Source organism: Phacochoerus africanus, chromosome 3, assembly GCF_016906955.1.
Source record: "Phacochoerus africanus isolate WHEZ1 chromosome 3, ROS_Pafr_v1, whole genome shotgun sequence".
NCBI lineage: Eukaryota > Metazoa > Chordata > Mammalia > Artiodactyla > Suidae > Phacochoerus > Phacochoerus africanus.
The window spans coordinates 150,579,890-150,596,311 of NC_062546.1; the positions used below are offsets into that span (position 1 = coordinate 150,579,890).

A 16,422-nucleotide genomic window follows, 5' to 3' on the forward strand; every position below is an offset into this window, starting at 1 on the left:
TTGGAAATAGAAATAATTCTCCATATGGTTTATGCCATCTTGCAAATGCAGAAAACAAAACAGAGGATCTGGGTGACAAGCCTAGAAACACTAAGAAGCCAAGGAAAATTAAAGCCAGTTTTTTAAATTCTCAGAGCACTAAAATACTACACACTGTGCCAATTTGTTGCTGGTGGGCCCTTTCTATCCAATGCCATGTTACCACACCTCTGGCTGACTTCTAGAAAGCCTGTCTCTTCAAGCATGGTTGATCAATGTTGAAGCTTGCTAATTCTTAATTCCTAATGAACTATGTTTATGTCTAATTTTCATATCTTGGCCTTTAGACTAATCCTGGGAGCAGAAAAATTTATCTGTAAATGAAAGTGACTCTGTACTGCATCAGAATCTGTATGCCCTTACCTTTAAAAAAAAAAAAATCCTTATTTATCTTAGGGCCCATCAAAGTCAGGTGAATAATTTCCTAAGTTTGGAGCAGGTTCTGTGCTGTAATTTTCTGCTAGGCTAGAGTCCTGACATCAGAACTCCCTGCCCTTTGTATCTGAAAGCCTGTGTCAATCAGGTTCTGGCCACTGGGCTATCCCCTACAGTGATTCTATGCCCAATGAAGTGACAGTCATTGCCTTTCTTGTCTGAGTACCTCATGATAACTGCCCTATTTTCCCTTGTGCCACTTTGTTGGACAGAAGAAGCCGCCAGCCTCACACTCAGACAAAACAGTGGCACCTCCAAATATCTCCATGTTGAAAGCTGGCAGCTTACACTCTGTATCAGGGAGCTGGCACTGACATTAGTGAACTTGTCACTTCTAAGTGAGCACAAAAGAGGACTTGTTTGCTAGAGCTTAGATCTAATGAACAGCTTTCTCCTATTTTGTATAGTTTTCCAGCCATTTGACTTGTACAATAGAGAAATCATATTTCAACTTCTTCAGGTTGAAAAATGGCCCCTTTTCTGATTTGTCACCAAGAGATGTGAAACAGTTATTTCCGAGGCAGCTTTATTATGGAAAATAGAATAAGTAACTCATGTCACTCAAATCGAATCCCTCAGGGAGTAGGTCCAGTAGTGATTCAAAAGCCAGGAATAAGATTAAAAACTAATTTTCTAGGTGGAATGAAGAGCAGGTTCTTTTTCTCCTAAACTAATGGCCCGTCACAGAGGAAACATTTACAAGGTACAAGGGAAATGTTTGAATTCTGCTCCTCCCACCTTCTTCTCTAGATGCAGAATTTAGGGTTTAGCTTTGATAATCCAGGCAGGGAGAGGCAACACTGACAAGGAAAATGTCACCCTGAGAGGTACTGAGGAAACTGAGTCTCTCATCAGCCAAAAAGCACATCTTTATCTAATAGAGAAAGTATATATATAAAAAAAGTTACTGCCAGCCAACAAGTTTGTTGCCTCAGGCTGTTCCAGGGAGACAGGTATGGGCTTTCACTCTTTATGGCCCTAACTAGGTACTGTCTGCTCTAGGGAAACGGTGTGGGTACTCAGGGGCTGGACTGCCCAGGCATAAGAAAGCTACCAATCCTTTAAAAATATATTGCTAAAAGGCAATCATACTGTTACATTTTGAATCTAGCATTTGTGCCTAAATTCAATCTGCTGCTTTATTGCAAAGTTGTCAAAGCCAGCTTTATATTTAAGACCTGTAGGTTGCAGGAGAAAGTCTGTTGACCAGACAGTGTGCTTTACAAAGTCATATTAATTCAAGAGGCCTGGACCTCCAAAGAGGTTTGTCGGGGTATCTCATCATGCTAGGTCCCTTAGGGATACTGCAACATGGGGACCTATGACTGTGATCATGAGGGAATTGAGCAAGAAAGAGATATGACATAGTGCTGCAGACTTTGAGCCTCCCAACTAAAATATAAAACAAATGGCTGAGTTTCCTTCCCATCCTGCCAGTGCCCCAAGATATACAAGTCTCATCAAGCCATTAGAAGATGTTTTTATGCAAATAACAGAGTATGTGAAGGACAGAGGAAAAAAATCCATAATCCTCTCCCACTAAGAGGAGTTTGTGGGTGTTTTTTTGGTTTGCTTGTTTTTGGCCACACCCATGCCATGTAGAAGTTCACCCAGGCAGGGACTGAACTCGCACGACAGCTCTAACTAGAGCCACGGCACAGTGAAAATGCCAGATCCTGAACCCGCTGACCCATAATCCTCTCTCCCTAAACAGGAGGTTGTAATGTGGGGTCTTTGCACTTCCAAGGAGCCTGTGAGTTCACAGGATCTGCGAACTTGAATGGTGAAAAAAAAAAAAGTATAATTATTTTCATTTATCTCTATTTGGAATTCATCATTTCCTTTGATTATACATGAAGGCAACAAATTACAGTAGTCTTAGTAGTAGTACATTTAACTTTGTTACCCATAGAAATCAGGTCTTTTCTTCAGATATTACATTGTCATAGAAAGATTAAAATAATGTTTATGCTTATCATGACTTCAAAAATACAGCGCATATTAGACCTGTTGCTAGATCTCATTTAATGCATTGTTGCTATATTACTGTATCATAACAAAAATTGACAACTATATTTTAACATAACTGGTTTCCCTTGTAAAACCATACATTTCATTTTATGGATTTAAAAATACCATTCCTTCACTAGTCAGCCTAAGGAATATATGGCACAAAAAGTGGTTAATAACGTCTGTGTCTATGCCCATCACACCATGCTGTCTTCATTTCCATCCCTAGCCATCACTTCAGGCACTTTCTTACTAACATCCTAAATACCTTTTCTTGTCTCCAAGTGTCCTTACATTGCTTCCGATATTTAAAAAGGGCAGTCTTTCAGGTCTTAAGTTATATGGAATGCTGGTCCTTCTGATGACAATCCTCTTCTCCTCCACTCCTAAACCACTCTGTCTGACTGGCTACCTGCTCTCCTACGAGGCAGAGAGAGCTTAAATCCCCTGCCTAGGGGGAGTTCCCATAGTGGCTCAGTGGTAACGAGTCCAGCTAGCATCCATGAGGACGTGGGTTTGATTCCTGGCCCTGCTCAGTGAGTTGCCGTGGCTGTGGCATAGGCTAGCTGCAGTTCCAGTGAGTTGCTGTGGCTGTGGCATAGGCTAGCTGCAGCTCCAGTGAGTTGCCATGGCTGTGGCATAGGCTAGCTGCAGCTCCGATTCGACCCCAGCCTGGGAACTTCCATATGCCCTAAAAAGAAAAACAAACAAACAAAAAACACTACCTAGGGCTTCCTTCTTTTCCAGACTACGTCAGTGTCCCTTTCTTTTTGTCAATCTTGTCATCATTTGTTCGGTATTACCCTTCCAGATGATATACTCTCATAAAGGGAAAAGCTCACATCTGCCTGGTTCACTATCACATACCCCATGCCCCGCATCAGGCTGGGTATCCTGTGAGGGCTCAATCAATAAGTGCAAATACTTGTACCAACAAACCATTTTGTAACATTTGATTTAATGTATTTTTTAAGTTTGATTTAGTGCATTACACTGATGTTTCATATTGTTTATCTACTTTAAAGCTGCATAATATTCTATTGTGTATAATTACTTTATTGAAATAATTTTCTTATCACTCACTGGTCATCATGTTTTCAGTTTTCATTAATACAAATAATATTGTGATGAGTGTCTTCATGAATATCATTTTTGGTTTTTCTTGCTTTGTATTTAGGATTATTTCCTTGGTATAAATTTCAGGAAGAGGAATTAAATGGTCTAATGGAATGAACATTTTTATGTTTCTTTTCTTTTCTTTTTTGGTCTTTTTAGGGCCATACCTGTGGCATATGGAGGTTCCTAGGCCAGGCTAGGGGTTGAATCAGAGCTGTAGCCAATGGCCTACGCCACAGCCACAGCAACTTGGGATCCGAGCTGAGTCTGTGACTTATACGACAGCTCACCACAATGCTAATCCTTAACCCACTGAGCGAGGCCAGGGATTGAACCTGCATCCTCAAGGATGCTAGTCAGATTCGTTTCTGCTGAACCATGACAGGAACTCCAATGTTTCTTGATTTATTTGATGATGTTGCTTTCCAAAACTGTTCTCTCAATTTAAGATGCTTAAGTAATATAAAAGAATATCTGTTAATGATTTTTCAAAATACTTAAAAAAACCTTTTATTGGATATTAATCATTGCATCTATGGATTAGTCAAAAAACTATATCTAGTCACGATGGAACATGATGGAGGAAAATGTGAGAAAAAGAATGTGTGTGTAATATATATATGTGTGTGTGTGTGTGTGTGTGTCTGTGTGTCTGTGTGTGTGTGTGACTGGGTCACCTTGCTGTACAGTAGAAAACTGACATAACAATGTAAATCAGCTATAATGGAAAAAAAGTCATTAAAAAACAAACAATGTCACAGAACATAACTGACACTGAAAAAAAATTGGGTAAAATTTTTGTCAAAAAGAATAACTTTTCTTTAACTCAAAATTTAGTACACTAATTAATTTCCACATTGAATAAAAATATTTTGTTAACAGAGAGCTAAGAACAAAGTTATTCTGCTAGGGAAGATTATTTATTTATTTATTAGCTGCACCCATGGCATGTGGAAGTTCCTAGGCCAGGGATTGAACCCTTACCACGGTAGTTTCAATGCTAGATCCTTAACTTGCTGGGCCACCAGGGAATGATAAGATAAATTATTTTAACTTAGATATGGCCATTTTGCTAGTTAAATGGGCAAAAATCATTATAAGACTCTGACTGAAGTTAAAATATTTGAAAGTAAGGAATAAGATAATCTCTATTATGACAAGAATTATGTCATTTCACATTTAAAAGAAAATAAAGAACATAATTGCTAGAGGCTAAGTACTTAGTAGCATACAAGAAACAACAAAAAAATGGTATACTAAGAAAGGTTTTTTGGAAGATGTTAGGAATAAAATGTATGTGTTGACAAATTTCTCCTTATTAAATCCCAGCAGGGACTGGTCCGGCAAGGGCATGTTTCTCATTGTGATTACACCCTCCCTCCTACTCCTTTGACCTTAGTAGCAGACCCTGGTTCCAGGAAGGGCTGCTTTTTCACAGGTATAACCCAACTTTCTCCCTCAACACATGAAGATGTGTTGGGTCGTCCCTTGCTTTAATACTGTAGCTACACACAGAATAAACTGTTGACTTAGGAGGTGGGGTCTCCATTTTACTGAATAGAAAGAAAAAGCTAACCAGTGTCCAGTGTCTTCCTGCCCTGTCCATATTCTAGGGAGGGTGCCAGGGCTTCCCTGTTAAATTCTTCCTAATGATATTAATGTAATATGTGCTAACTATGTAACTGCTGTGTGTATGATGAATTACTGGAAGCAAAATAGATGAGATACATTAACCAGTGGGAGAATTAGTAGAAGGACCTTTCCTCCAACACAAAAAGGTGAGGAGGACCAAGAAGGGTCCTTCCACATCTTTAAATGTCATAGATCCCCATGTTGCAGTATCCCTAAGGGACCTAGCATGATGAGATACCCCAACAAACCTCTTTGGGAGATTCAGGCTCATCAAATCTTAACATCCTGAAATGAAAATACAAGTGCAAATAATTACCATGAACTAATAAAACAACCACACAAAGAGGGATGTAAGTGTAGTCACTGTTGCAGGACAGAGATAATCACAGAGTCAAACGGACAGTGTCTGGAAATTTCTTTGAACAAATGGTTGCTTTTTATGGCCACAATTTATTGAGTGTCTGTTATGTGATTGGCAGAGAGCCAGGCACATTTATTCTGTTCATTACTGCCGAAAACAGCCCTGGGAAGTAGATATCAGCTCTCTTGTTTTATAGATGGGGAATAGGCATCAGTGAACATCACTTGGTCAAGGTTATGTGATCAGTGAGAGGTGGAGAGAATCAAGCTCATGTTCTTCTTATGCCAAATATGCAAAGTTGGTATATGCACTCAAGAATCATAATGTGGTTAAGACATCCTTATCAAAATCCACTCAAAACTTGAATTTAAAAAACAAACAAACACCCAGCTGTTAAATGGGACATGGAAAAAAATAACACACCTTTCTGAAATGTCAGAATTCTGGAAGTGTCATCTAAGTGAAAAGAATCTCAGTCTTTGAAAAGCTTGTGTGGAGTTCCCATTGTGGCGCAGCGGAAATGAATCCAACTAGGAACCATGAGGTTGCGGGTTTAATCCCTGGTCTTGCTCAGTGGCTTCAGGCTCTGGCGTTGCTGTGAGCTGTGGTATAGATCGCAGACACAGTCTGGATCTGGCATTGTTGTGGCTGTGGCATAGGCTGGCAGCTACAGCTCTAATTAGACCCCTAGCCTGGGAACCTCCGTATGCTGTGGTGCAGACCTAAAAAGACAAAAAAAAAAAAAAAAAAAAAGCTTCTGTGGTAAAGTCAATGAACCTTCATCTAAAGGCCGCATATCATGGTAGTGAATTTGAGGGACTGCCTGGTGCGAACTTGAAACTACTTTTCATCTGAATGACTCTGAGCCATTATTCCCCTCCCTAGGTCTCAATTTCTAGTATCTCCCAGAGGGTTGTTATAATTAAGTAAGATAGTATGTATAAAATGTTAAGCACATTGGGTATCAGGCATATAATGATCAGTTACACATAAGTATTTTTACTACTGCTGTTAAAGTTACTTTTTTGCATATAAGTCTAATTAGCTTGGATCTGGTTTTCTAGAATATACTATATTAGATGCACCATAATGAAAGATGATGATAGCTGACCACCACAAGGGACAGCTGTCACCTCTCACTGAAAGCAGCAGAAAGGGACAGCTGAAATAAGACCTCGCAGGACGACAAAAACCAAACAAACCTCTCCAAACTCTAAGGACATCACTAACTATCATTTTAATTATGCTTTACACACTCTGCAAAGCTCTTTTCATAATCATTTCATTTGATTCATGCAACACTGCTATTTTGCGGGGAGAGAATTATTCCTAATTTACAGATGAAAAAAGAGAGGTTCACAGAATTTGATGCCTTCTCTAGAGTCATAACTGGTCAAAAGAGCCAAGAGTACCACAGTTTATAGATTTGCTGCCCAACATGGTAGCCATGTGTGGCTATTTAAAATTAAATAAAATTAAATATTCACTTCCACAGGTGAGCAAACCACATTTCAAGTGCTAAATAGCTATGTGTGGCTCATGATACTCATGCTGGACAACTCAGATTATAGATCATTTTTATCACCACAGAATATTTTATTGGGTAGTGCTGGTAGAACTGAGGGCACCTTATCATTAATGTATACTGCTCTGCCCGGTGTCCATGACAGTGAATCTGCTTCTCAGAGAAAGAAGTCAGGGAAGAGGAAAATACTTTAGAAATGTTTCTATGAAAAACATTTTAAGCTTTGTATTATAGAGCTAAATTTGTGTGTTGCTAGGCGGTTAGTATCATCAGAATTGGGCCCCGAATCCCAAAAAGTGCCTAGTACCAGTGCTCTGCACACAGAATCTACAAATATTTATTGGGTAGTTTTATTTCATCATCTACTCATTTCGGAAAAAAATATGTCACTGTAAGGGAGTTTTTCCTGGAGCAAATATGTTGAACATCATAAAAGTATAAGTAATAACCTTTGTTAAAATTTCAAGGGCATTTGTGGTTGTGCATTTATAAAATTGCTTAGTGTACCTACAAAGTCCTTTTATATTCCAATATCTATTTGATGCAGAAAGGCTGTAAACAAATGTAATCGAAAGAGATGAATAACAGTTAAATATGTCTGAGGACGAGAAAATTTTTTAATAGCGATATAAGCCTTAAAAGGAGATAGTCAAGGTTTTGCTTTTTACAATTGTTTGTAATATATCCCTAGTAAGTCATAAGTTAACAGATTCTCAGTAAATCATAGCTCAGTTTCAACTTTTGGTTCACCTCCTTAGAGCAACACTTAGAAACAGCTTTCAGAAGTGGAAAGCCTGACATCAAGGCTCAGTGTTACTTCTAAACAATAAAAAATGCTCCACAGTTTCAGAAGTTAGTTCTCAGAGGATGACAAACACTTAACTACCTAAGACTCTTCAGTTGCCTGTCAGAATGCTGTTGTCAAATTCAAGGTGCATGGACAAAGATGCAGGCAGTTTCATTTTTTAAACTGACTTTGAAAGTCTTAATGATGTATGTACATTTTATGGAAATATGAGCCTTAGTATAGTGGTCTGTTCTCTTTAGACAGTTGGGACTCAATTTATGTTCTACATGATTATATCCCAGAATTTCAGACTTAAGATGTTTGTCATAATATAGTTAATCTATTATTTTGTGACGGATGCTAAATTTCAGCCTGCCAAATTTATGATGGCGTATGTCTATAAATGACAAATGCTGCCAAGGCAGAAAACTATCATTTTCTTCCACTCAACAGCACAAGGTCCTGTTGCAAGAGACAGAAATGGGGGAAAGAGGCATTTACAAGGACCTTACTGGCTAATCGATGGAGTCTTGCAGCAGTCAGTGAAAATGAGAAGTTGTCATTTGGGAAGCTTGGCCCCATTTGTAACAACACATAAAAACTGTGAAACACACAGGGGAACCCATAAAAATGACGAGGCGAGGGTCTCCATTTGTATCCTTGGCAGAAAAACTTTTGACAAAATTGAAAATGCACTTTCATAAGGCAACAGGATGACCATAAAAAGCTGAATTGCAGCCTTCCAGGCCAATCATACTGATGTACTAGTTGATAACTGCTCTGGGTTCACACCTAAGAAATTGGCACCATGTAAAAGCACAAGATGCTGAAAACTAAAATGAGTTTTGAGGTATCCTAACGTCTTTCCTTCCTTATGTCTTTTCTAACACTGTCATCTCAGTCTCCACAGTATGGTCATGGATATGGGATAAACAAAACAATGTCTCTGTCCCCAGCGGAAATCTTTTAGATGGAATGATTCAAAGTGTTAACGAAAATGTAACAGCATTCAAGATAATCTGCTGGACCCTTTAGGAGGCAGTCCAAGGCCCTACTGACCCCCATCTCAGTGAGTGTTTGTGGCACTAGACAAGTAAAGTCAATGTAGATTTTGTCAAACGAGCTTTGTGAATACTTGTCATTTACCTGGAATGAGTGTTTCATTCAATGTGCCCTTGAAAAGATCTGAAACTTATAAAGCTGTGTTCTATTACAGTTAAATGTTACAGACAACATATGCATAGAAACTGAGGGTTATTAACAAAACAAAGCCCTAATGGCCCCTTCACTGCCACAGCTCCTAGTGAAAAATATCAACAGTCAGCAAACAATTTAAAAGTAATAAATTGTCCTACTCATTAATTTTCTATATAGGGGTTTAGTGATTTCTGACTTCTGCCTATTCAGACACTTGTATTTACTCTTCTGAGTCAGAGAAGCTTAGAAGTAATGGGAATTATGGAATATGCCCGGAACAAGAGGTCCTGAGTCTCTGCTCTGACTCTACTGTCATATGAGTAGTGGAACCTCACACAAGACATTTAATTTTTCTAAACCTGGGTTCTTCATTGTTACCATACTTTGGGGAGAGCTTGAAGGTAGTGAACATATATTATTTTTCTTTGTAGCCCTAATATCCAACACAGTAAAACAAACAAACAAAAAACTCCCACTAGGTTGGAAGCTCTGTGAGGGCAAGAAAATGTCCTTTTCTTCATTGTTTCACATTGGAAATGGCAAAAGGTACAGATGCACTATACTACTTAGTAGAGATAAGAATTATTTGTTGGGTGAATAAATGGATATAGAGTGTTGGGAGCACATGTAAATGATGGATACTAATTTCAATCCTATCAGTCATGGGGTTGGTGAGAGGGTCATATGAAAACATTAATGAGACTGGATTTTACAAACCGAACAAATTCAAGGTGTTCCTATTGTTATATTTTAAGCAGAACATGCTGGCTCCATCATTTTTCCTCTTAATTGCATTTACAGATATATCTATAGCATTTTGAATCATTCCATCTGCTTTCATCTTTTTAGATAGCAACTGATTAAAGGCTGTTTAGCTCTAAATAGCTTTATATACTTTAAACTAAGTATGTATTTTCCCAATCTTGATACCTAATTAATTAAAAAAAAAATCTCATGCTAAAGACTAGACATATGGACCATTAGGTCGTCTATCACAATTTTATCATTAGGTTGATTATCAAAATATTCTATTATTTTTAAGAAATTAGGTTTTTCAAAGGCTCTGTTCTTTTTGGACATGTTATGAGTGGTTAAATGCTGTCACAAAGAGCAATTGATTTGATATATGGGGCATATTATCACAGGGAAATGTACTGTCATATGGCGTTATGACACTTGAACTCCAGGGAGAAATTTGACTAGAGGCCTGACCAATATGTTCCAGCTATCTTCCTGAAGCTGCCTAATGCTTGCTGTGCCTTGACCCCAATTCCCCCAGAGCACAGTTCTTCTCCCTGTCACCATGTTTTGAACTCCCACTGATGCATTATTAAAAGTTCCCACTGATGCATTATTAAAAGTTGGTATAGATCCTTGGAGACCAGAAAGCTATTTCTTTGGGATTTTACATTTAATCTACTCCAACTTCTAAAAAGTGAATGGGACAGCCTTTCCTACTTAACTACCTGAAATGAAACATGTAATTTTTTTTTTCAGTCATGTGGTCAGACCTTCTGATAATAAATGGGATTTCTGCATTATAGTTTCAACTCATTTTGTTTACTGACTTGAGGGAAAAAAAGACAAAGCTTGACATCATACCCTGAACGTTTTAGATCTGATAGCTCCATTATAATCAACTTCTTTGTATTGCATAGGTCCAGGTACAACAGGATCCAAATTATGTCTCCAAACACATCATTAAACAAACAAACAAACAAACAAGCAAACAAACAAACAAACAAAAAAACGGTTGTTCTAACTGCCAAAATGGCAGGCAAGAAGGCTTTTCTAGTTCTTGGAAGGTCATTAGGCCACTTCTTGGAATAAATAATCTGTGCTCTCAAGGAACAAAGTGAGGTCATCTGTGGGTTGCATACTCTTTGTTAGATACTCTGAAATCACACTTCTCCTTGACTGATGTTCAGTGAATCCCAGGATGCTGCACTGCCAGAAGCTCCCTCCCTTAACATCTGGCTATTTCCTCTTCCTCAGGATTTGCCCTCACTGAACAATAATTTTAAGTTACTGATGCTAAACTATGAGAATGGAAATTGAATTAGTCAATTCTATGGATGATGTGAATGCCTGGATTTTGAAATCCAGTAGCTGGGACAACAAGTTGCTAACGAGTCACTTTTTACTCAACTACCTCAGAATTATGGTAGATACTGCTTAAGCCCCCTTGATAGGAACTCTTCATTCAGAAGAAAAAGACTAATGCCAGGGTATTTCAGCCAGTGAAATGTGACTTTTCACTGTGACTGTTACTCTAACTTTCAGCTGACTCCTGAGAAGCCGTGTTGTCTGAAGTAAGACACTTAGGTTAATTAAGAACCACAGTCAGCATTCCTCTTCCCTCCCTCCCCTTCTATATCCCACCTAGACTTGTTTATGAAGGACTGGTTTTTGTGCCTTATATTACTTTAAGACAGGTTTTAACTAAATCGAAACCAGTTACCCCCCAAATTTTATGACTCTGACAAAGTCATTCCACTCTGTGGGATTTTTTAAGGATTTAGAAATCAGTGGTTGGTTGATAATAGGTTACATTATTTAGATCAGACTTCCCATGTGGGCAAAGCTTCTAATTTTCTAACTTGAAAATTCTATAAAACACATGTGTGACTTCTTGCTTAGAAGCCAATGGTCAGTTGAAGGTGACCAAATATATGTATATTTAGCAAATACAACCCACTTTATTTTTAAATAGTGCCATTTTCGAAAAACTTTGGTACTGCTTTTATAGCTGTAATAGGATACGTTAAATATATCATTAGTATTAATATTTACTTAAAATATGGGGAAACAAAAAAGTAATTTGAATGACATATCCAAAGAATTGCCAAATAATATATACAGATTTTGAGTAAGGAAACATGGCAAACAAGGTAACCCCCCAATATAGGTAGTTTCCGTAGTTTCTGGACTATGACATGGTAAGTGAAGTCAACAGTGTTAGACCACACGTACCTTGAGGGGTGGGTAGGAAAGTAGCAGAGGAAGCAGAGGATGCAGGGGTAAGACCACCACAGAGCTACTGGAGAAGAGATTCTGTGGTTGAGATTTGTCTTCCTCTCTTCCCATTCTCAACTTTTAGGCTTATTCTAGATCTCACTTCTTTTTCCTCACTGCTGTACTTGAACCCGGTGTGTTCCTGTTGCTTGCTGGGCAAACACAATTGCTTAGAAAGTCTCTTTCACCTGAGCCTGAGCCTTTGCTAATATTTGAGAGTCAGGATAAACATCTTGAATCATCAGTCTTTATTTTAATATGCTCATTGGGCACCTTGAGGGTTTAAGGCACTTTGTGGTGGTGACCTAGCCCCTTTATTTGGATTTTCTATTTCTTTATTGCTCTTTCCTTGAGTCTCTCCCCCCCAATCATTGACTTTTTTATCTTCCTTTACTTTCCTTCTACACCTTTCTTTCTCCCCTTACATATCTTCTATTCTTTCATTAATCCTTCCCTATTCCATTGTTAACACTTTATTCTCTGCTTATTAATTTTACTATTATGTTTAGAGGAAACCCAATTCCAAAATAATAACAATATAACTTAAGGGGGACACTGATCTCATGCAGTGGCAATGTAGGAATGTTTACAGTTTCTTCCAACTATGCTATTAACTCAAGACGCAAAATAAGCTGAAAGAATGGAGTGACACTAACCTCCACTGTTTTTATCATTTTGCTTATAAGTACTTCTGTGGGTAAGCATAATTCAGGTAATAACCTTTGATAGAGTATTATTTCATAGAGGCCCAACAATATCCTGCAGAAAATGAAACCAGGCAGGAAGTCAGGAGAAGACGGATCCTGTCCTGGATAAGCAATTTTAGCAAATAATAGCCTTAATGTGGGCCTCCCCTGGGTTTGCTGTTTTATAAACTGGAGGTATTATCTGACCCTAATATCTGATAAATGTGGGTTAAAGATTAATTTGATAATATACACAAAAAGGATTTGTTCTTTAGAAGGGGAAAAGTGTGATGTAATAATTCATTATTTATTATCTGTTCATCAGATAACATGATTTAGTGATGCTGTTGCACAAAGAACAAAAGTCTTCATCACCAAATTTAGGTTAGTTCACGCATTCCAGGCTGCAAATCTTTGGGAACCAGCGTCTATGGGACCAAATCAATAATGGTTCTTTCCTACATGGTCTCTTTGTCCGACCAGACTTTTCTGAGCCTTCCACTAAAAAACGGATTATTCTTCTCCAAAGGCCCTGGGCATTTAGGAAAGTATGTTAAGTTTCCTCCCCAAACCCTACAATGATTTGGATGGAGAGTAGAAGAGAAATCCATGTCTGTGTGTTTCCAACAACAGAAAGGTCCCTAAAGAGAGAGCCAAACATGAGAGAAAAGGATGTATTCTCTTCATCTCCTTTAGTAGACTTTGTTCCTCAGTTAGTCACTGCAACAAGATGACTTATTCTTCTTGGGCCCTGAGGGGCAGATGTGAATGTGTGAAAGCCTATTAAACACCCAATTTCATGGTATAACTGCTAGAAATATAATTTTGTTTCTCTTCTCTCTGAACCATTCTGTTTGAACCTCCTCAGAAAATCTGCTGATTCACTGGGACTATGAAGTAGAGACTCTTTAAGAGGCATGTCCACTAGTAGCCCATTTACAATTATATAAAGTCCTTCTGTTAGTCAATTTATAACTGTGAAAAGTTTCTTTAAAATCTTCGAGCTCATTTGTAACTCCGAGGGGAACTCTATGGAGACATTAAAAAGATGAAAATCTTTTATTATTGAACACTTTTCTAGATTCACTTAATAATGCCACTGTCTAGAAACCTTTAACTTTTTGCCCTTCTACTCCTCGTTCCTCAGGTAAAAAAAAAAATAGAAAAAGTCTGTTAATAAACAAGTTTAAGAGTTTCTTCACTGAAAAAGTCCATAGCAAAAACCAATCATAAAATGAATAGAGAGGAATAATAAACTCGGCATTTAGATCCATGTTTTGATTTTCATCTAAACACAATGTGACCAAGAAGCCTCTACTTATTTTCATGCATAAACACTTAGAGATTTACACATACATATATACTTAAGTGTATATATTTAACAACATGGAATGGTAACGTATCAAATGCTTAGATTCTGTGCAAACATATAATCCTTCCTGTGAAGGAAACATATTAATATTATAATAACAATCATGGAGAGTAACATGCAACAGTGAAGGGGAGGAGAATGGGGTGGGGGCAGAGAACCAGGAGGAACACAAAGAATGTAAAGAACAAAAAGTGTCATTGACCTGATTTGTCAGAGTTGTTGCCTGTGATTGGAGTGATGGAGCAGCTGGGATTAGCCTTTGCGCTGTCCTTGGAAGAAACCATTTTGGGTTTATTTTTCGTTGCCTCTAGTGCTTTGACCTTCTTGGCATGTTTACTTCCTTTGTAGTGGGCCTCGGCCTGGCTCTACAAAGGAGAACAAATCAGGCTCATTTTTTGGCTACTTACAAACACCACAATGGATGATCATGCAGGAAAAAAAAAAAAAACATTCAATCATAGGCATCACAGACATTTACAGCTCAGCACTCAACTATGTTTTTGGCATTTAATGAATAGTAGACCAGTATCTTAAGAGATTTTTGCATATAGAAACCTTCTATACAACACAGAGGACCTGGGTCTTCCAAAACCAGACATTATATGAGAGGACAACAGGGTTAGGGCAAAATTGGGACAAGGTGAACTCTGTCATTAGCACCCTCCCACCACTGCCCACCAGGTGACTTGTCCAATGTCCGGCTGGTAATGAGCGTTTTGGATGCCCTATCCAGGCATGACCTTCTACAACCATTCCATCCCCTTCAGCTACAAATCTGTCTTCCCTGCATCTACGTTCCTCTTGACTCTGCTCTGAGAGCAACTGATATGATGAAGCAACCTGCTAGTGAATTGAAATTGCCCTATATTTTGGAGTCATCTACACATGCTTCATGTGTCATCTTGATGATCCCACTGCTAAGAATAGATAACATAAGCCACAAAGGAGGTAGGGACAATTCTTGTTTCTGATCTCAGATGTGATTCTGAAGTCAAAGTAGTTAGTGTTTTATTCACTTATACACAAAGCACAGGTGAAACTGTGACTCCAATACTAGATCAAAAGAAAGAAAAGCGAGCAAGGCAAGTAAACATTAAAAATCTTCAAGAGACAAAGACAAACGACAGCAAAACAAGAAAAAATTCATCAAGTTGCTGACATTTGGAAAGTTCCCCTTTGCCTAAAGAAGAAGGATTTTATTTTTTGGCATCTAGTACAATGCACCTATTAACAAAAGAATCTAAGTATATTTGCTTTGATTTCATTTTGAATAGACCTTGAAAATATAAACATGCACTTGGTAAACAAACAAAAAAAATAAGCCACATACTATATGGAATATTAGCTTAGTTACAGGATGATAAACTTGTCATATAAAATGAGTTCCGTTAGAAGATTTCTAAAATAATAACTTTTTATATGTTTCCCTTATATACTTGTATGTGTTTGAAGATGATTATACTAATGTTCTCATCCATTTTCCTCAGCAAGGGGAATACAGGTGGGGTGTGTGTGTGTGTGTGTGTGTGTGTGTGTGTGTGTGTGTAGACACACAATGGACAGAAGGAGCCAGGCTTTAATTACATATTTCATTAAAGACATAAATGATTTTCCTAGCACGTAACCCCAATCATTTAAGGCCAGTAGACTTACATTGACTATACATAGTCCCTAACTTCCTGAATATCTTTTCATAAATATCATTTCAGGCCATCATTGACTTAGTATTGCTCTTGGTTGGTTTGCTCAAAGCCTTCTCATGCTGTTCTCTGCCAAGTTGGGAAAAAAAAAAGAAACAATCCAAGGGAGGAGAAAAGTATACCATTACTTTAAATCTTATTACCATCAGAAAATGGTTAAATTCAGCATATATAGTTGGGTAGATACATATTAGGAAAATATACAAATAAAAATTAAAAAATTGATAACATTAAATAATAATAATAATAATAGCTAATATTATTGACCCTCTGCCAAGAATAGTTCTAACTGTATTACATGTATTCACTCATGTAATCTTTTTTTTTTTTTTTTTTGCTTTTTAGGGCCACAGGTATGGCACATGAAAGTTCCCAGGCTAAGGGTCACATCCAAGCTATGGCTGCCGGCCTATACCATAGCCACAGCAATGCAGAATCTGAGCTGCGTCTGTGACCCCACACCACAGCTCATTGCTGCACAGGATCCTTAACCCATTGAGTGAGGCCAGGGATTGAACCCTCATCAAACTGGATACTAGTTGGATTT

General features: G+C 38.0%; 1 protein-coding gene across 7 annotated transcripts in view; it reads right to left on the bottom strand.

The window, feature by feature from the left end:
- Positions 1–16,422, bottom strand: part of ZNF385B (zinc finger protein 385B) — a 327,173-nt gene that overhangs the window by 21,416 nt on the left and 289,335 nt on the right. For all 7 annotated transcript variants that reach the window (XM_047772997.1, XM_047772996.1, XM_047772995.1 and 4 more), the window contains one exon: positions 14,378–14,540. In XM_047772997.1, coding sequence (XP_047628953.1) covers positions 14,378–14,540 — 163 coding nt within the window. The remainder of the gene's footprint in view (positions 1–14,377; positions 14,541–16,422) is intronic.